We start from the raw sequence: 21,216 nt of genomic DNA, 5'->3' as shown, positions 1-21,216 counted from the left end.
CATACAGCCCAGATTACTAACAGGACCCACCTGCATCTCAGGTAGCCTTCTTGGGGTAAGCTGGATCTAAACTGTTCAGTTGAAGGCCTGGCTCCATAACGCCTTCTGGGGAGGTGGGGGGGGGGGGGGGGGGGGGGGATGGGCAGGGCTACAGTGTATAGAATTTGAACAGGTTTGCGTAATGGGAACTATAAGAGATGTGTATTTTAATACTTCATCAGCCTTCATAAATTGTGCTTTTTCCAGCACCAGCCTTTTGCTTTTGGGGAGTAGAGGTGAGGAGGGGACCGGTAGGGGAGATGAGTGTATGGAAACTGGTAAGAAAAGTTTATATAGGGCCGAAACTGATTTGGCTCAATGGATAGAGCGTCGGCTTGGGGATTGAAGGGTCCCGGGTTCGATTCCGGTCAAGGGCATGTACCTTGGTTGTGGGCATATCCCCAGTAGGGGGTGTGCAAGAGGCAGCTGATCGATGACTCTCTCACATCGATGTTTCTATCTCTCTCCCTTCCTCTCTGTACAAAATCAATAAAATATATATTTTTTTAAAAAAAGAAAAGTTTATATAGGAACACACTTGGCAACTGGATGCCTAACATTTAGGATAAATGGGGGAAATGAGGCCTGGGGAACATTAAGACAAAATGTCCCGTTTGCCACTGCCTTATGCCAACTACAAGCATGTTCTGCTCTAACCGATTCCCCTTTGAAAGTGTGAGTTCATTCTCTCACCAATGAGCATTAGATGGATGGCTGCATTACCATTAAGAAGGTGGCTTTCTTGGCTTTCTTAGGCGTTCCTGAGCTGTTGAAATGCCAATATTCTATTTATTTAATATATTTTATTGATTTTTTTACAGAGAGGAAGGGAGAGAGAAAGAGAGGTAGAAACATCGATGAGAGAGAAACATCGACCAGCTGCCTCTTGCACACCCCCGACCCGGGAGGTGCCCACAACCAACGTACATGCCCTTGACCGGAATCGAACCCGGGACCTTTCAGTCCACAGACCAATGCTCTGCCGCTGAGCAAAACCGGTTTCGGCGAAATGCCAATATTCTAAACCATCCTTGCTGGCTTTGAATCCGTGTTAAAAGGGTCAGTTACCATATTTTATTCTCCTGTGTGAATATATTGACCACATTGAGACACCCATTAAGTAAATAACCACGAATGACCCACCCTTTTATACTCTCACAACTCAGCATATCGGAAACTATTTTCCCTTGGCCCACTGCAGCCCGTTACGCCACAGAGCTCCAGAGGGCTGGAGCCAGAATCCGGTCCCTAAATAGTCCCTTCTCTTCTGTAATACAAGGGCCAAAACTTTGTCCATCCTTCAGTGGAAATCATTCTTTTCCTTCAAGAGGTTCCTCTCAAACAGCAGTAGGTCCTCTGAAAGAGGGGTGAGAGAGGCTCCCGCCAGCCCGCAGATTTCCTTTGACCTTGATTATGACCGGAGGCTCGCCTGGAGGTGGAAGAGAGCAGTAGTTTCCATTGCCACCCCCAGAGAAGCCAAGTGGTGGGGCGATGGGGGTGAGATGGTCCTTTGCAGGCTCATCTCTGGCCACCCAGAAAGCAGCTCGGAGGCCGCCTACAGGTGCAATCCCGGCACTGCGGCCAGGGCGGAGGGGCTGGGGAAAGGGCGAGTCCGAGTCCCCCAGCACCTCCGCCTGCCCTTCCTTCCCGAAGCCCGAGCAGGGCCCCGGCGCGCCCGCGGTCCGCTCCCCCCCACCCCCTTTCCCCTCGCCGCTGCCCAGGCGCGGTTTGGGGAGGAAACTGAGAGCCCTCCGAGGCTCCGCAGACTCGGATCGGGGAGGAGGTGGGGCGCGGCCGAGGCTTTCCCTCGAAACTGCGGCGAGCCTGGCTCCGGGAAAGTTTTCCAAAGTTCCCAGCAGCGCCTGCCCCGGTCGCCTCCGCCGCCGGGCGAGCAGACGGCGGCCAGCGCGCCAGCCCCGCCGCCGCCTCGGCCGCTGCCTCCGCCGCCAGCAGCGCGCTCTGGACGGCGCGCTCGCTCGCGGGGAGCGGGCCGGGCTCCCGGCGGGCAGGCCCTCCTCCGGGGGCGAAAGCCGCAGCTGACGCAGGCGGCGTGGAAGGCGGAAGCCGCCCCGCTCCGACCGCTCGGGCAGCGCCGCGGCGCCTGCACCTGGGGTCCTGGCGAGCGGGCACAGGCGCCCGAGGGGGCGGTCCGCGCCAAGGGCCCCGGGCGTCCCCGACCAACTGACACTTGGAAGTTCTTTCCTGCGCCCTCCCTCCCTCCCTCCCTCCCGCCTCCCCGGTCCTTGCCAGACCCAGGGCTCCCGGGAGCGGGGGTAGATGCTGGGTTCCCCAGCTTCGACGCCATATCCCTGGACCCCCCTTTCCCCCTCCTCCCACCCCATCCCCTAGCCAGTTCCTCCCCGCACTCCCCCTACCCAGCAACACAGAGGGGAAGGGGTGTGACTCTGGCGGACACGCCCCTCATGAATATTAATAGAGCGCATGCGCCCGCCGGGCGCGCTGGGTAAAGGTGGCCAGCCAGGGCTGCGGCTCCCAGACGGGCTCTCCGAGTCCCTCTCCGAGAGCAGAGCGGGCACGCGTCATTGTGTTACCTGCGGCCGGCCCGCGAGCTGGGCTTGGGGGTGTTTTTTTTTTTTCTTGCCTCCCCTCCCTCCTTCCTTTCTGTGCAGCTGATCTGAAAAGGAATAAAAGGCTGCCCATAACCATAATAATAAAAGAAGGGGAGCGCGAGAGAAGGAAAGAAAGCCGGCCGGGAGGTGGAAGAGGAGGGGGAGCGCCTCTAAAGAAGCGATCAGAATAATAAAAGGAGGCCGGGCTCTCTGCCTTCTGGAACCGGCCGCTCTTGAAAAGGGGCTTTTGAAAGTGGTGTTGTTTTCCAGTCGTGCATGCTCCAATCGGCGGAGTATATCAGAGCCGGGGCGCGGCGGCCGCGGGGGCAGCGGCGACGGCAGCACCGGCGGCAGCACCGGCAGGAACACCAGCGCCAACAGCGGCGGCGGCGGCGGCGGCGTCCCGAGTGCCCGCGGCGCGCGGCGCAGCGATGCGGTCCCCACGGGCTCTCGGCCGGCCCGGGCGCCCCCTGAGCCTCCTGCTCGCCCTGCTCTGCGCCCTGCGAGCCAAGGTAGGAGTCCGCGGGGGCCTCACTCGTTCGGGCCGCCCTCTCTTTTCCCTTGCGGCGCCCAAGACGCCTGCGATGGAGCGTCCGCCGCGAGCGGGGCCAGGAGTCCTCGGTCCCCCAGCTCCCCGGCCTGGCCCCTGCGCCCGAGAGGCTGCACCTGGGCTGGGGGAGCGCCCCGTCCTTCTAAATGGATCCTCCAGGCTGGGCAGGGGGGGGCATGTGCGCTCCACCCTTGCTACTCCGGTGCAGTCGTCGGATTTCTCCCGCACTCGTGCATTTATTTTTTTACTTTTTTGTTGCCCGGCAATCACATTGGGTCTTTGCGCTCCGTTTTGCAAAATTATTTTCACTTGGCGCCGAGGGCTCCTCGGGGCGGGCGGGCGGGAGGGAGTCGCTGCTTCCACCCTCGAAGAAAACAACTTTTTTCCCTCCCGTGCTGACCTCCCTGCCTCCCTTCCTCGCCGGCAGGTGTGCGGGGCCTCCGGGCAGTTCGAGTTGGAGATACTGTCCATGCAGAACGTGAACGGGGAGCTGCAGAACGGCCACTGCTGCGGCGGCGCCCGCACCCCTGGGGACCGCAAGTGCGCCCGCGACGAGTGCGACACGTACTTCAAAGTGTGCCTCAAGGAGTACCAGTCCCGCGTCACGGCCGAAGGGCCCTGCAGCTTCGGCTCGGGCTCCACTCCTGTCATCGGGGGCAACACCTTCAACCTCAAGGCCAGCCGCGGCAATGAGCGCAACCGGATCGTCCTGCCTTTCAGTTTCGCCTGGCCGGTGAGTGACGGGCGCGGGCCGGGGAGGCCGCGCCGAGGTTCGAACCCGCGTCTCCCGCCTCCTGCTTTCTCTGGCAGAGGAATATTAGGGTTTTGGCGTAACACGGCGCTCGCTAATAGGAGAAGGTTTTTTTTTGTTTGTTTGTTTGTTTTTTGGGGGGGGTTGGGGAGTTCGTCAGGCCCATCCCCGCTGCTTTTTTTTGCCAAGAGCGCAGAAAAACGGGCACCCCCCAGAGATTCAGGGAGCCAAGCTCCCAGAAAAGCAAGGTTTAACTTGCAACTTGAAGGCCCCGGGGTAAACCTCCCTCCCCCCCTCCCGAACCAGGAGGTCATTATACATGATCCTCGCTGAACCAATGAAACGCTGTGCAAGGCGACTTGGGCTCAGCTTTGGCCTTCGAACGACGTCCAAATTGGCACCCTCCCCTTTCCCGTGGAAGGCCGGGCGGGCGGGTGTGTCCTTCCTGGAGGGTGTGGAGGGAACCCGTTTCCCCCTGCTCCCCAGGAGAGTTTGGTGCGTGCGGGGGCGCTCTCCCGGCTTGGGTGCAAAGGCTCCCGGGCTGCCGCTGGAGGGGGTCGGGGGGAGGGTCTCCGGGCCTTCGCCCGAGCCGCCTCCGCCCCCTGCCGGTCCCTTCCTGCCCTCGCCCCCGTGCGGTGTAGCCTTGTGGCCTCACTTCAGCGGTTCCCGGGCTCTGGAACAGCTGTGTTTGCAAACTTCCCCGGGAAGGGCGGGGGTATGCCCTTGTCCGGAGGGCGCATGGTCCCCCCGCAAGCCTTCAGGGGCGGGCGTGCCAGAGCTTGGACGTGGCGGTCCACTGGAGGCAGTTACTGCGGGTGCAAGGACATGGACCCCCCCTGTCTGAGAGCCTCCGGAGGCTCCGGGCGCCGCTGGCAGACCCCCACAGCGAGGCCCTTGCAACATCCCGAAATGGGTGGAAGGAAGACGAGTACGATTGCAGAAGAGGAGGAAAGGGGAGAAAATGTTGGTGCCCTCTGCCCCTTTCCTGCCGTCCAGGAGGCGTGACTCATTGCCAGGACTGTGGCTTGGCCCAGCCTGTGCTGCGAGGGTGGTGGTGAGAGAGGGGGAGCTCTGTGCCGAGGGAACACTCTCCACCGCGTGGTCTGATGGGGTGCACTCTGCTGCCTCCTATCCGTGGGCTGGGGCCGTGATACCGGGCTGGGGCCGTGATACCCGGCTGGGGGTGGGGAGGACAGGATAGAGTTAGAATGTCTGCTTTGGTATATGGAAAGCTTGTGATGGCTCTCACGTTTACAGGACCTGGCTTTTTAAAGTGCCCCTTCTGCCTCGGAGGGAGGAGATAAGACAGTTACCCAAAACATGCCATTAAGAGGGGTTTATAAAAACCTGGGCTCTGTGGAGTTCTCAGAACGAAGGGCTGCTTCTGTTACGTGATTTCATTTTTGTAAAGCAAGTTTATCTTGTTAATCCCCTATTAGGGAGAACTTTAAGCTGAAGAGGTTAGCCACGTTTTAAATCCGGCTGGGCCCACGTTTACTGGGAATGCTGACTGCCCTTCAACACGTGTTTGGAGTTTCAGGAAGGGGCCTGCAGGTGGTTCCAACCTCCCAGGCTCCGTCCCGGGCCCCTTGCTTTTCACAAGACCATAAAAGGAATCTTATTAGTGATGTGGAAAAGCTGCAGGCCTGGCTGAGGTTCATTTTGGAGAGTAAGGTCAGATGGATGGATGGAAACGGGGAGAGGGAGCCTTGCTCCGCAGGCTGGCTGGGGAAAGTGACCTAGAAGGTGTGTCTGTCCCCTTTTGACACTTGGCAGAGAGTCCTGGATGGGGAAGGAGCGGAAGTGGCATGGGAGGGCAGAGAGATGATTGATTTGCTGGTGCTCTTCTGTGGTTTCTGGCCCACGGGTCACCAACCATGAAATAGACTTTCTAGAATCGGGGGACCGCTCGGTCTACACCGAGTGTGTGGTTCCTTTGAAGTTAGGCCAAATGCATGTATCGCTCATAAACAAGTCTCCACCCTGCTGCCCCAGAAAAGGCCTGCTGTGAAATATAAGCTTTGCTTCCCAAGAGAAACCAGAGTTCAGGTGAATTGTTTTAGTTTATTTTTCCGAGTGCGGTTGGAGAAACAACCCACCGCCTTTAACTTTCAAGAATGATTCCAGGGCGAGTGTTAAGTGAAAGCACTCAGGTAGCCGAGTAAACATGGAAATAAATAAGCATAGCTCCATTTACTTTGGCAATTAAATATTAATACGTAAGCAAGTGTATTTAAAACGGATTTCCTTGAATAGCGAGTGCCTGAACTTGGTACAGAATTCAAGATTCACAGCACGTGTGGCTTTAAAAACAAATCAAACCTTGAATTGCCTGCCACCTGATTTCCCTCCCTTCCTCCCTCCCAGGCAGCCTCAATTTCTGTTATCATGGGTCCTCCCAAATTTGCTGACAATGGAAGAGCTGTGGTTCAGGGGCACGGTCAAAGGTCATTTTAGAAGGTCATGTGATTCACGTCTTTTGTTGAGAATTATGACTCTATCAAACAACTGTTGGTGTTCGAGAGGAAGAGGAGGAAGTGATTTGGTCAGATATGGAATATAATCTACATCCCAGTGTCCACTGCCAGAGAGTATCGAATTATGTCCCACTTGGATCTGCTGCCCCAGCCCCAGCTTTGTGGTAGTTCTCATTGGTGGTTCATAATAGCAATACTGATGCCGCTCCTAGGCGCTTGTCTTGAAGCAACTAGCCTGATTTATGATCTTCCAATCGGGGGTCTTGGTGATAACAAACATGGTGAGAGGTAATTGGGCTTAATGAGAAATAATTTGGAAATAACCATTTATAAATCACTGAAATGGGTAAGTTGTCCCGCCCACTAAATCTCAGTAGTGGCTGTTTATTAAAAATACATTACCAGTGTAATTACCACTACTCAGCCCCTAAAGCTTTTCAGGAACTCAATCTGCCCCCCCTTAGTTTTATGATGTCCCCACTGGCCCTAGGGCGAAATGAATCTAGAGATACTTTGGGGGAAGCAATTGAGATATATGGTCTCTCAGCCTCATATTGAAATGCCATTGGCACTGATAACATGCTCAGTGAGATCAGCTTAATTTTTAAAGAAAATACAATGAAACGTGATTCTTATGTACCCTTCCCTCTTACAGGCCTGAATGAGCAACTGCTAGGGGTTTGGGTAAATTGGATGCTACAGGTTAATTGGAATGTGATCAGCAGCTCTTGTTTTTATGCCTTCCCTGTTTCCAGTCCCCGAGCCTTCACAGATGTAGTGTGGGCACGTGGAGGACAGAGGGAAGGCGCCTTCATCTGAGACGGCTCATTTCTGCAGCCATTATGTGCAGCCCACGGGGTTAGCGTGCATACAAACAGTGCACATGTGTGTACATGCTCAGAGCAAGGGACTTTGTGCACTTGGAGAAAACACCCTTTGCCCTAAGACACTTCCTTACCTGTGGAGAGTGATGAAATGGCTGCATTGCAAAACTGGGCATAGGAATGTAGTCGATTTGTGCTCACTTTGCACCAAGTGTTTGCAGCGTGGCTGCTCCCAGATGGAATCCTTATATTCAAGGCAATTGGCCTCTTAACATCTCTTCTCTTCCAGGTGTGACCTTCTCTGTGTTTTCTTCCTCCTTGTTGTCTTGTTTCTTAGCAACTTATTCAAACCTCCCAATACTTACATGAGTTTACAACCCACCAACTCCCCACCCATAACTCTACAGGGACTTCAGACAATTTTAGGGATCGGTGAAGCTTTTGGCAAAGGGGCTGTTGGGGGGGAGTATAGGTGAGGAGAAGCAGCAGCTACTTAAGAGGGGGTGTGTAGCCTCCTAGAAAACCAGCAAACTGAGCACTGCCTGGAAAGGAGACCCTTTGGGTGAAAGGCAGGTGGAAGGTGTGACATGGAGGAAAGGTGGTGTGCCCACAGAAAATGAAGCCAAAGCAACAGTGAGTCTTCGGAGCCCTGATCCGAAAGTGGGAATGCAAACAGGGGCCTTGGATTCATAGCAGCCACAGGCCCATTGCAGAAGGGCGGCACTTGGCTCCAATGTCAGGCTTTCAAGATTGGCTGCAGTGGACAGAGCATGATCTTTGGATGTGCTCACAATCAGTATGGTAACCCTTAACGCCAAATATTTCCGAGAATTCCCCCTTCGTGAGTTTCAGAGGAATGTTCCAGCCCCTCCACCCCCCCCGACCTCTAGGTTAGGTTCTGAGCTGCTGAGAAAAGTGACAGCTTTTAACTACATTTTAAACGGAAGCCTTTTTCCACTTTAGGGAGGATGTTATTAGGATGCATGGGAAGGGATGATTCTCGTGTTTCCTAGAATGGTCTTGGAGGTGGGGGGTGGGGTTCTGGCTTCAGAAATGTTCACATTTATCTCGGCTTTTGGGGCCGAGTAGCCCTGTTGTGACTTCCTCGTTGGTTTCTGATCACTGCGTGGCCTGCCCCAAGGCCCTTGTTTTTATGGTGTCAGTGACATTTGTCACCAGTGCGGTGCATGTGCGGGGAAGAGATTCCGCAACATGGTTCCCAGTGGTTAAAAGTGATTTGTAAATAGTCAAACTTTCAGAGCCTTCTACCAGCTCAGCCCAGTTTTTATGCACTTTTTGGTAAATAAGTAGAAAGGCTTCTTGTTCAGGCTTGCTCGGTGTGAACCAGTGGTTGTGCTTGGCTGGCTTCTCGGTATTCTATCTATTAACCTCGCCACCCTTTTGTAACTGGTGCATTTAATTATCAGTGGGATGCTTTTCAAACAGGTAAGGGTAATGATGGGAAAGGGGTGGGGGGGCATCTCATTGAGTCTCAAATCTGCTTCAAGCTCTGGGGGCCGCTTGGTGGGTCTTTGAGGTGGGCTTTCATGAGAAAATCACCCTTTCTAATCAGATCACATTCTATTGAAATGTCAAGCCCTGCAGACTAACTGGCTCTCTGCCTACAGTCTTCTTAGATTGGATGCTCCTGGGGTAGTTATCCTTTCTCCGAGCCTCACCTGGCCCAGACTCTGCAATATGTGAATTGTTTGTGCGCCCACACAGGGGATCTCTGGCACCTTTATTTGATGTTTGTGACCGGAATATTTTATAGTCTGGCCACCCAGACACAGGCAGGACAATAGGGTGGCTGGCCGAAGGGACTGAAATGAGGATTATAGAGAATAATGTGGCTTCTCCAAAAAGAATGGTAATACAGGGCCGGCCACAGGAAGCGACAAGTTGAGTCAGCAGAGAGTCCACGGCCCCAGACAATCCTGGGGCGAGCGCCTCTGTACCACGGCCCCGTGGGCACTTGGGGCACTCCCAGGGTGTGAGCTCCCTGGGCCGCCTGTCACGGAGGCCTGGGGTTTTGGACGCTGCACGCGTGCCGTTTGGATGGCGGTTTGTTTGTGTCCGTCAGCTTGGCAGGAGTGGAGGCAGCCGCTTCTCAGGGCTTGGTTTGGCTGCCACCGTTGCCAGGAAAAGGAAGCTCCCAGCTGCCAACACAATTACCTTTGTTTCTTACATCCCCCTTCTTAATGTGGCAATTAAGTGCTTACCACTCTGCCCAGTGCCAAGGTAACCACTGAGGAGTGTGATGGGCGCAGCACACAGCCCTCCCACAGCCTTGGTGCCGAGGGCGGGAAGGTGCTCGGAGGGCACCGGGTGGCCCTGGAATGAATGCCTTGGGGCTTGGATCTAGGGACTCTCCTAAGGAAAATTCCACAGAAGTCCTCCCTCCCAGAGGTCACTCCGAAAGCCTACCATTCCTCCTTCCTGCTTCATGAGAGCCTGAGAACCAGCTGCTCTGTTGCCAGTTTCCATGGGCGCCTGGAGTTGGGAAGGGGCAGAAGTGATTCACTCTGCCAACCCAGGCTGAATGTCTGTTAGCAACCCATCCGTCCTGAGGCTTTGCCCCCAGGCCATTTTTCTGGTCAAACTTAAGGGGGGGAGCGAGATGAAAGCCTGGTGACTCTCCATAAAAGTCATAGTTTTATAGCATGAAACAAACTAAAATCCAGGTCTTTGCTGTTTCTTTTTTCCTGGAGGCCTGGTGCCTCTGATTGGGGTCAGAGTCACAGTGGCTAATTGGGTGTGACATGATCCAAATGGATTGTTGGTTTCGGCCTGGTACCCTACTTTGATGGCATAAGGCGTGCGTGGTCTGGATCTCAGAGTCCACGTATATCCCGGGATATACAGAGGTCAAGCGTGGGCCTGGGAAAAATTAAAAGTTCCCTCGCAACTAATAATCATTGTCAAATTATCTTGATTGTCGATCTATCGTGTGGGGATGGAGTGGGTGGCAAGTGGGCCTCCTAATAGGGGCCATGAAGGGAAACCCTTTTCTCTGAAGGCCAGGCAGGAGGAATCCTCCTGGCTCCGGAGGTGAATTCTAGGACCACAATCCCTTCCCTGAAATGAGGGAAGAGAAGAAGGTCCAAGGCTTTTTAGTTTTTTTTTGTTTGTTTGTTTGTTTTGGCAAGGCTTCGTGGCCAACACCACAGTCTCCAGCCCTCACCCCATATCCGCCCCCCATCCACCTCCGAGCAAGAGCCCGTGATGGAAAAATCATGACACGCAGTGTCTAGAGCTCTGCCACGCTCTTCCCTCCCTGTGGGACCGTGCTGGTCAGCAGCTTCTGAAGTCTTTCCAGTTCTGGCAAGGATGAGCCGGGTAGACAGCTCGGTCTTCCAAGTTCTTGTGCAAGACCCAGGGATGCCTTCTCCCTTGAGCCTGAAGCCGAGTTAGTAATAACAGTCACCCCAGCTCAGTCCCCGGGACGCCTTCCCTTTCCATGAGTTTGTGCGGGTATTATGTGTTTAGTGCTCTGCAAGTCTGTCAAAACTCCAGGTATCAATGCATCTAATCAGGGGATTAATTACAACAATATGTTGAAGTGAGGGACATGGGTCTCCACGTGATCAGCCAATGAAGGGATTAATTATCCAGAATGAGGCCCACGTCTGGCCTCCTTTTTTGACTTGGCTCGCCTCGAATCAGTAAGAGAAATAAAAGTTTCTTGCTGTGCCCAGGGAAGAGTCCTGTAATTTGTAGGAAGTTCCAGGGAACCAAGAGGCCGTAGATAAGGTGTAACTTTCACTAATAAAATATTAACAAGGACAATGAGCTTGGACCTCTGGCCACTCACAGGAGAGGGCCGGGCATGTGCCCTGGCTTGCCCAGTTCTGCTTGCTCTTCTGAGCATTTTCCCACAGTTATCAGTGAACGAAATGGAATCCTACTCTGCTTTGAGTATGAAACATATTTCGGCTGAATTCCAAGGCAGGATCTATCACAAGATGTTTTTATACTCGGAGGCGGCCCGCTGGGTTGCTATGTGAGCAGGAAGCTTTCCCTGAGTTATGAATGAAGCTCCCTTCGCCACGCCGTGTTTGCCTTTCACCTCGCAGGTGTCATTTCTTGGTGCGTGTGTTTCTGGCGGCATGGCGCTCTTTGATCAACATGCTCTGCTGTTCCTGATGTGGGGGTACCCGGCTGCCAGTGATGGTGCAGGGGGCACATAAAAAGGGTTCCTGCGCCTCCCTACCCTGCCCCCCCCCCCCCATGGATATATTTCTCCAGCACCGAGGTAGCTGAAAGTTTATTTAAGCCCTGGTGTCTCATGAGACTGACCTCATTCTAAACTACAAACGAAAGATTGGGAGTAAAAGTAAAGAATGGAGTAAACTGGATTGGAGTAAACTGGGGAGAATTTACTAATGGCTCAGATTGGGGGCAGGTGGGATTCTGAGATAAGCCTGGAAGATATAAGGTGCCTTCCGAATAATAGCTGGCCCCACGCCAGTGTCCGGGGAGCCTGTTTCGCTAGCGAATCCAAGATTATTTCTGGAATGTTAGATCTTATGGACAGATAAGTTTATCAATAAATAGAACCCTCACATGAGTGCTTATTTCTCCCTTTTGTACTTTCTTCCTAAGGGCCTGCTCCCCCGCCCCCCGCCCTCACCAGGCACCCCAAGTTAGGTTGCCGCCTTTGTCTTGGGAGTCTCTGCACCTACCCCCTCCTGCTTCCTAGAGTCACCTGATACTTGTGGGAGCCGAGATGGTCTCACACAGACAGGGCTTTCAAAGGGGTTCTGAAAAGGAAAAGGGGGCCTCCCCGGGGACCGCCCCACCCGGGGCCCAAAGTGTAACCTTAGCAATAGCCGGGCCCTCCTGGTGGCGCGCGAGCGCCCGCCCCCCCCGCCCCCGCCCCGCACAAAGACCCAGCTAGGTTTGTTTAGAATCAATTCTTTGTGTGTGTGTTTCTCATGCACTAGAATCAGGGTCTGGAAAGTTTTGGAAAACTGGATGCTCGGTGCTCACCAATAGGTAGGTGGCGTTCCCAGATGGAGACTTGGAGCTGCCTGCAGGATGACCACTGGGGTTCCCCCCCACCCCCCTGCTCCCTCCCCCACCAGATGAAAGGAGTCAGGCTGGGTTGGGTGCTGGAACAGGCAGGGGAGTTGGGTGACCTCAGCTCCACAGCAAAAGAATTTTCATTTTGGCTTTATGGTTATGTTTGGTGGGGTATTGGGGGGGGGGGGGGCGGCCAGGAACGGAGGACACTGAGCGCTGGCCCCTCTTTCTGAATACTAAGTGTCACTTCTCTCTCTGCAGAGGTCCTACACTTTGCTCGTGGAGGCGTGGGATTCCAGTAACGACACTCTCCGTAAGTATCCCAGCGGAGAACGTGCCCACGTGCACATTTCTGAACGTGTGGTGCGTGGCGTGCAGCACCTGACTGAGCAGAACCTGTCTCCTGGGTGTCAGGGACCTTCTTTCCCCCCCCCCCCCACACACACACACACACACTTGCCCCCGCCCCCTAAGGTAAGCTTCTCAGTAGCTTCTTTTTCCATCACTTCCCCTGGGCGTCTTGCTTAGAATATTGAGTGGCCAGGCCTAATTCCCAGTTAACTGGACCCTTGCATATGGGACCTAGATTATCTTGGGGATAGAGATCTTAATGGTTTTACAACTCTAAAACCTTGTAGACTGCTAAAGGATCAAAGTGGTGACTTTTTAAAAGTCCATTTAAACTTTAAGTGAGCGTCTAATCTCCCATCGGAAAGATAAAGCCGCAAAGGTGGCGCTGGTCTCTAAAGACCGACCTTGAATTTCACTCGGCGGGCAGGTGAGCTTCCAGCCGCTCGGGGTTTCCCACACTGTGCACCACAGACCTCTCATTGAAGCGGAATTCCAGAGCCTCCCAACCGCGGCCCTCGCCTTGTCCCCTGAGAAAGATGACTCTTCGGGGCAGGCTGCTTTTCAGAGGAGCGATGATGGGTGGGTTTCGGTAGGGAAGCCGTGGAGGGGGAATCACAGCAGCCTGGCTTACAGGGTAGTCTTTGCTCCTTACGGGAACTTAAAATATGTTTCCCTCTCCCTCACTGAAACTGCGAGTTCCCTTTTTGTCAGCAGGGTCAGGGTGGGCTGTCATCGGAAAACTTGATTCACGCAGGAATCTCGTCTGTGCAGGAGGAGAGATTGATCCAACATTTGTCTTTGCCGTCGGTTCTCTGAATGCCGTATCTCTTTTGTTTCTCTGCCTCCCTGGCCCTTTCTTTGTGCTATTGCTTCTGATGACATTCCCCCCCTTTTCTCGCCTGGCCTTAAAAAAAAAAAAAAAAAAACAAACAAAAACAAAAAAAACCTGATTCTGAGAATGGTGGATGCCCAGAGAGGGCCCTGTGAGGGCTTGGTATAGGCCACATGGGCCGATTCTGGCTCTTTGGGTCGCCCAAGGCCACCCAGTCCTTGCTGAGCCCAAGAGGGCCAGAGGCTCCAGGCTGCTTGGATCACTCCTCGCCTTGGCCCTGTGGACTTCCTCCCTGAGGGGCACCCCTGGCCCACTTGGGTGAGGGGGTGTGTGACCAGCCTTGGATCTGGCTGAAGCCAGTCAGGATGCTGGACACCTGTTTGTTCTCTCCTCCCTCCCTGGCCACAGACGTTGGGATTGTGTGAGCATTATGTCACTGTGACCTGCTTACACTGGTAACCAGGCATTGGCGGGAAGAGGGTGGGGAGGGGAGAAATGGCTCTTTCAGAAACTGTTGTAGATGTGCTGGGCTCTCCCCTCCACTGTGGATGTTAAAACAATCTGGAGAGAACATCCTCAAGGCTGAGTCCAGCTCACTGTAAGAGCTGGATCTGGACACCTGGGAGGGCCGGCTAGGGACTGCCTGGGCCTTCCCTGGCCCCGCAGGTCAGGTCGCTGTTTCCTGGGGAGCTGGTGCACATACAGAGCTGTCCGTGGTTGTGTGCAATTTGGGGTCGCCCCCATTTTGGAGCTGGGGGCATAGCATGTTTCTTCTGTTGCTAGGGGTAGAGCCAGATCTCTGGAAGGGCACCAGGAGGACCTGGGATAGGGATACAGGGCTTTGTGACCTGGACCCTTGAAGAGGGGAAGCCACAAAGCTCCCCCCCTCCCCCCGACTGCAGGTCATTGAGGCTCACTTTGTGAACCCCCATGAGGAAGGTGGGGTTTGCTGGGAGTGTGTTGTCTGCTTGCTTCTTCAGCCCTCTTGTTTTCAAGTTAATTGAATTCAGCACATTTAGAGCCAAATTCGCTATCTTCCCTCTCCAAAAGCAGATCCTGCCTCGAACCCTTTATGGGTGACTGGTCCCAGCATTTGAACACCCGGTATGTGAACCAGAAGTCTCTCACAGCATCTATATCTAATCCACCTCCACGTTCTGAAAATCTTGTCTCCAAGACCTCTCACCATCTCCCCTGCTACTGCCCTGGTCCGAGTCGCCATCTGTTCATACCCGAACTCTTCATGGTAGCGACTGAGTTAGTTCACCCACATTTCCTCTGGTCTGCCTCCCAGGCTTTCCCCATTCTGCTATCTTGGTATTTTCAGAGCTTTGTCACCTTTACTAAGAGCTTCTTCCTGTTCTTGGGACAGATCTCTAAGGGCCCACAGGCCTTAGAGTCTAGCCTTGTCTCCCTGCCACAGGGTCATCCATTGCATTCGTATTCCAGTCCGACCCCACCAGTCACCTTTCTCTCTCCACATTCTCCTGCCCGGTGTCTTTGCATGTGCTTGTTGCTCTGCCTGGAATGTTTTGCTTTTCATTCTCTTCCTCCTCTGCCCCTCCCAAGGGACTGTCCTCTGAGAAGGCAGATGCTGAGGGTATGTAGCAACCTACACAGAGGTGACTCCTTTGGGGGGGGCCCAGTCAAGATGCCGACATCCTGGCTGCAGATTAGAGACAGAACCCTGAGTGTGGGAACAGAACCCCTTCGCCCAGCAGGTCCGCAATGAGCCCTCATGAGCTGGGTGTGGCCCAGCCGAAGCCCAGGTGTCCTCGTGTATTGGAAAGTGTTGTCTAAGGCTGGCTCTCCTGCCATCAGTCCTCCAGGGTCATTTCCGTTGCATTTCAGGACTGCAGTACAAGGGTACACGCCTACCTTTCTGTCCCAAAGCAGATGGCTTCAGCTTATTGTGCTGTTCACTGGATATGTAACTACCAGTAGGCATACTCAAGACCACGGCTTGCTACCCTGTCTCGGTTGGTGGGTTGGCAAGGTCCTGGGGTTATGCTCAGACTCGCCTCCCATTACCTCCTCCTTGGCCTGCAAGCCTGTTGTCAGTGCTTCATGCTCCCCCTCCACGCAGTTGAAGATTGCAGGAAGGCTTGTTAATACCCTTTACAGTCACGAAGCTGGATTACCCCGTGATCTACCCCAGATACATTTTTAATGTGCCAAGCTGATAGGAAGTGTGATTCAGGCAGCTTAGAAGCAGCAGCAGCAAACTTGCTCTCTGTAACCCAGATACCAGAAAGCATGTCACACACTCTCTGTGAGGGAAAATGTGTCACGCAGGTGTGAAGTTGGTTATGCAGATCTGGTAGACCACTGAGGATTCCGAAATAATCCCTTCACCGGATTTCTTCCTGGAAATCTGTGGAGCGCACGCTAAGCTATTGAGAGTGACATGTCAGCCTGTGCCTTTAGGATTGGCTTGGACTCTTGTCGGAATTGTTTGTTGTTGATACCTGGAAGCCTCCGAGCCATGGCAAGCGTGTTTAAATAATTCATTTAGTAAGAGCTCATAATCACATGGTAATAGCTCACTACACTTTTTAATTGAACTAGCAGAACAAACACACAGTTAATGGAGGACATTTTTGTCATTCTTCGGCCTGTGTTTGTTTGCAAAACTGAAGTTGGTAAAGTGTTTTCCGCAAGTGGTTCTGTGCGTGCTGGGGTGGAAGTCTGCAGGTATGCGGGCTTGTTCAAGGCTTGTCTTGCCCACACGACAGTTAAAGAAACCCAGAGGGTGCACAGGGCGGTGCTGGAAGTGGAGTGTGCATGGAGCCAGCCGCTCAGGCGTTCCTTCACTCCTGGTCACCTGCAGGGCTTGCTCATCAGTGTGCACAGGCCCTGGGCCTAGGAAGACGGGTGTGGGTGGGTAAGAATCACAAAGACATTGCAAGTAGGTCCTAACACAGTCTCTCCAAGGTGGCCTTGAATTTGACAAGGCGGTGAAGGGTTGGTGCTGGCAGGTTTAAGAAAACAAACACAAGACCAGGCTGGGGTGCTGACTTAGCGCCTTGCTTCCTTCTCACAACCCTCCCCTGAACTCCTGGCACCTGGTGCCTACAGAGCTGCTTCAGTACCTGTCTCTCTCAAACTATGGTAGGTTATCAGTGGCCTCGAGGCAAGGGCCACTTCTGTTTCTCCTGAGAGCCGCTTCAGCTCCAGGATTTTTCCTCAATGGGCACTCTTCAGCGAGCATGCCTGGCTCCAAAACCCCCTCAATCTGCCTCTTACCTGGGGTGGATTCCTTTTTTCACCTGCCTTTTGGGCAACGGTGCAAGGTGCAGCACAACAAGTTTGTAGTCTCACTGTTTAAATGCCAGCTGAAAAGGTAGTAAAGGTCATCATTTTTTAGAAAACATAACTCTCCTCCTTGGCTTCCAACAAAGAGTTTGGAAGTAGATTGTTTCTAATGCAAGACACAAACATCTAAAACCAGAAGAGAGATCGCTACCCTTGACCTGGAATAATGAAATTTCTTTAAGAGCAGCATTCCATAGTGGGCTACTTCCTATAATGTGTAAAGAGCTTTTGCAAATCAGTGTGACCAGCCACGCCCCAGAAGACTTGGGAAAGAAGAGAAACAGGTGACAGCTCACGGAAGAGATGCAAATGGTTTTGTAAACCCATGAAAGGGAGCTCACCATCACTTAATTAAATGCTAATTACAACAAGAGATACTTCTTTACCTACCAGGCAGCGATCAGAAAGTTTGATAATAGTGTTGGGAAACAGTTTCCTGTGCGGGTGGGAGGACAGACTGACGGGACTTCATTGGCGGTTGTTTGTGGTTGTCTGGGATTGTGCACGTCCTCTGAGTCAGCACTTCTGTGTCTAGGATCTTTTCTCACTGATCGAACCACACACGTGGCAGATATGTTCAAGAATGTTCACTGTGGGCTTCGATTAATAGCCAGAGGCCAAAACAACCCTATTGCACATGTGTCAGAACTAGGTAAACAAATTGTTTTTCCGGACAGTGAAATATTATACACTCATTTAAAAAAAAGTCCAAAATGGTATCAGCAGTTGCTACTGGGGATGGGGGTTTTCATTTTCTGCCCTTTCTGTACTGCTGAGTTTTTTACCCTGTGCATTTATTGTTAAAAATAGCCAAAATGGTCAGGTCAGGAAGGAGGCTCTGATACGAAATTTAATGCAATTGATCTTTTTCCTTTCCATGTAGAACCGGACAGCATCATTGAAAAGGCTTCTCATTCGGGCATGATCAACCCCAGCCGGCAGTGGCAGACCCTGAAGCAGAACACGGGGGTGGCCCACTTTGAGTATCAGATCCGCGTCACCTGTGATGACTATTATTACGGCTTCGGCTGCAATAAGTTCTGCCGACCCCGAGACGACTTCTTCGGGCATTATGCCTGCGACCAGAATGGCAACAAAACGTGCATGGAAGGCTGGATGGGCCCCGAGTGTAACAGAGGTACGTGGTCTGTGCCGGCTGGGCTAACCAGCTATATGGGTGGCTGTCGCTTTCGGTGGCAAGTTCTCACCCCACCTGCGATCACGTGGCTGTCTTAGGTGGGGTGAGATTTTTGGCTTTTGTCTATGCCCTGCCCACCAGCTGCTTTTACGATTGACTGCTCACAGCTCACAGCTGTTCCTCCTCTGAGCATTGTCATGGCCAAGCAGGGGCCACTCCATGTCCCACCCCCACAGCTCAGTCTGAATCAGTGACATGTCCCCTCTGCCTTAAATCTGCTGCAATTCATGCTCCAGAGCGGCTCCTGGGATCAGGCTGAAGCCAGACTCCAGCTGAGACCACGTCCTTGCTCAGCTCCTACCATTACCCCATCTGTTGCCCTCCCCACTACCCCCTGTACCGAGACCCCTTCTCAGGCTCTGCTTTCAAGGAACCTGACCCCAAACAGATAACCAAGGGGGACTGTGTTAACCCGGTCAATGTCTGCACAGATGATCCTGTAGGAAACGACACCCCCTGAGCTCAGGGTGGCCTTATAGCAAACTTTCCCTGGGCATCTCTTAGGGCGGTGGCATTGAGGGAGGAGCAAGTGGTGAGCCGGAGTTTTCATACTTAAGTATAAGTGAACCCATCCACGAAAGCACATGTACACCTTGGAGGTACCATAGTACCCAGACCACCACAGTAAAACGAGTGCAAAAATTCCCTTCTTAATCTGTTGCTGGTGGGGGATCATGCCTTTAATTTGTAAAAAGCAAAAAAAACAAAAACAAAAAAACAAAAAAAACCCCACCAAATAACAAAAATAAAAACCCCCACATCTGTGAAGCACACGAAAGAGAAGCATGTTAAAATGAAGTCTGCCTGCATAAGCTTTGCAGCTGTGCTACCTACCGCCCCAGCCCCTCCTAGAATCAGCGAGTTATCACATCCACAGACATCCACAGAGCTCTCTGTGGTCCTTGTACCATTAACAATCCTAAGGCCTAGCAAACTGGTGGTAATTCCAGTTAACCACAATAGGCCCTCATGGACATTAATGTGCTCTGCTTATTCCGAATAAATTTGATAAATCCTTTTAAAATTCACTCAAACTAAAAATGAATATTTGAGCTGTGGTTGAGGGGCAGGGCAGAGAGAGGTACTGACAGGTCTCTGTGGCTGTATTGTTTTCTTCAATAACAGGACAAGAGTTTTAAAAGGATGGCATTTCTGGGACCCAAATGAAAGACAGAATTGATAAATATGTTTTAAGTAATTGGTGTTCTAAAAACAAAAGTTTATATTTGGTATTTTTTCTGCAAAAAAAAAAATGTGTTTTTGTTTTGTTTTGTTTTGTTTTTTTAAATAAAGGCAGCAGAATTGCTTTGTGAGGATACTTTACAAAAGTACCAACCGATCTGGTGCTGAATGGGCCAAATGAAGGCAACCAGCTCGCTTTGTTAATCCCACGGGATTTTTGAGACACCGGGCATGGGGGGGGGGGGGGGCGTTAAGGAGGCTAGGGCTCATCTGAACTCTGCCCTGATGGGACAGAGAGTGGGTGAGACGAGGAAGGATTACACCTCCCTTTTTTCTTTTGTCAAGGGTGGGAATTGACAAGGGAGCAGGGTAGCTATTGTTCAGAGAGACTGGATGGAAGGCCCCTTCCCCCATCAGCTTGCCTGCATTTTTTGTCCCCAAACAGTATCATGTTTTGAGGATCTGCTGGCGTGGCCTTGAAGTTTAAAACTGGATTTGTTATTTGGGCACCTCCCATCTTCCTCTCTTTACAATGGACTTGATATGAGATCTCTTGAAGTCGTGGATTTTGTAGGCTTAATGTACTAGGCCATTCTCATGGCAGTGACGGTCCGGGAGTGGGCAGGGTACTGATGCAGACTTCTGTGTTTCTTACAGCTATTTGCCGGCAGGGCTGCAGTCCCAAGCACGGGTCTTGCAAACTCCCAGGTGACTGCAGGTAAACAACTACACTGTTGTTGTTTTTGTTGTTGATTTTGTTGTTGTTATTCTAATTATTTTTGTGATGCAAGCAGAGGGACTGACTTGACTGTGAATATGTTTCTTTGGAGAACAAGAAAGCTTCCCATTCAAATAGGCACATCCGAAGCTTATTAAATTATACCAGCTGTCCGGTGGAATGCACACACTCCTCATAGGGGAAAGAAAAAAAAAAAAGGAAACACTTAGGAGCATACTCGGTGACTTCATGGACTAACTCTTCTGTAAATTGATAACATGTTTTTTGTAATCTTCCCCGCAACGTGCTAATGGACTAGATGGGGGGATGTGGGTACGTTCCTTTGCCTGTGTATCCGCCCCCCTCCTCCCCGGTTTTCCATCTCCCAACCCTCCCCCACTTTTCCCATCAATAGGGAACGTGGAGCATTCTTTAGAATGGGATTAGTACAATCTCCTGGCCCCTTTGCAGGCGGGAGACAGGCCGGTGCTGAGAGGTTAATGGCTGTGCTGGAATCTTGTCAGTTGAGCCTGATGAATGTAGACTTTGCTGCTGGCCTTTGAAGTCTGTTCTTTTATGGTCCCAGACAATGCAGAAGCCAAACCGAGACCTACCCCGACTGCTTCGTGACTGCAGTTTTGGGAACTTTCTGAAATGTACATTATGCCAACTTGGGAAAGGCTTCCTTCAGGAAATAGTGTTGCTGCTGAGGCCTTTTGACACAATCTCGCAATTTACTTGGCCTCTTCCCGTAGCCAAAGGGATTAGCAGATTTAATGTGACACCACCTGGGTCCTTTGGGCCTGTCACTTTTGCCCCCAAAGCTACCCTGGTTTGAGCCAAGGGAAGCTTACAACACGTGTAAGCCAGTGTTACATGGGGCCCTTGTCCCAAGGCAGACCCTGAGTCCATAGGTCAGGGGTGGGCCCAAGTCTCTGCATGCCTGACAAGCCCCTGCATGCTGCTGTTGGCTGGTGGGACCTTACTTTGGGAATCACTGTCTCCAAACTCCAGGACTCCCGAGTGGAATCCCCCAGATTAATCAGGGAACTGTCAAAATGCAGATTCCTGGGCACCACCCACAGGCATGAACCTCAGCCTCTGGGCCCAGGAATCTGCATGTTTTGAGAAGCCGGCCCCATGATTTTGCTGCTCAGATTTTGAGAACTGCTGCTTGATAGTTAATCAGTGGCCTTTGGGGACCCCACCCCTGCATCTGTTCCCCATCCATGCAGCAGGGAGCACTGGGCTCTGAGGCTGGCAGCTGAGATGGGAATGAAGGCAGCTGGAAGTAAAAGAAAAAACAAACCTGAAAAGTGTCTCTCCCTGCATTTCAGAAAGGATAACGATTATTTCTGGAAAGCTGAGGGGTTTGCAGACTAAC

General features: G+C 52.4%; 1 protein-coding gene and 1 pseudogene across 7 annotated transcripts in view; both read left to right on the top strand.

Annotated features, from left to right (window-relative positions):
- Positions 1-1,522: 1,522 nt before the first annotated feature.
- LOC118708440 lies at positions 1,523-2,507 on the top strand (annotated as a pseudogene).
- Positions 2,508-2,517: 10 nt separating this feature from the next.
- Positions 2,518-21,216, top strand: part of JAG1 (jagged canonical Notch ligand 1) — a 35,871-nt gene continuing 17,172 nt past the window's right edge. For 5 of the 7 annotated variants that reach the window (XM_036418338.2, XM_036418333.2, XM_036418334.2 and 2 more), the window contains exons 1-5: positions 2,518-3,121; positions 3,587-3,892; positions 12,498-12,549; positions 17,618-17,872; positions 19,772-19,832. In XM_036418338.2, the coding sequence (XP_036274231.1) occupies positions 3,041-3,121; positions 3,587-3,892; positions 12,498-12,549; positions 17,618-17,872; positions 19,772-19,832 (755 nt within the window). In that variant the 5' untranslated portion in view covers positions 2,518-3,040. Of the gene's footprint in view, positions 3,122-3,586; positions 3,893-12,497; positions 12,550-17,617; positions 17,873-19,771; positions 19,833-21,216 lie in introns of those variants that run through there. The other 2 variants (XM_036418344.2, XM_036418341.2) reach the window with 2 other exon arrangements.

This window comes from Pipistrellus kuhlii, unplaced genomic scaffold, assembly GCF_014108245.1.
Source record: "Pipistrellus kuhlii isolate mPipKuh1 unplaced genomic scaffold, mPipKuh1.p scaffold_m20_p_6, whole genome shotgun sequence".
Lineage (NCBI taxonomy): Eukaryota > Metazoa > Chordata > Mammalia > Chiroptera > Vespertilionidae > Pipistrellus > Pipistrellus kuhlii.
The sequence above is the reverse complement of the archived record's forward strand: the minus strand, read 5'-3'. Positions and strand labels throughout refer to the sequence as shown.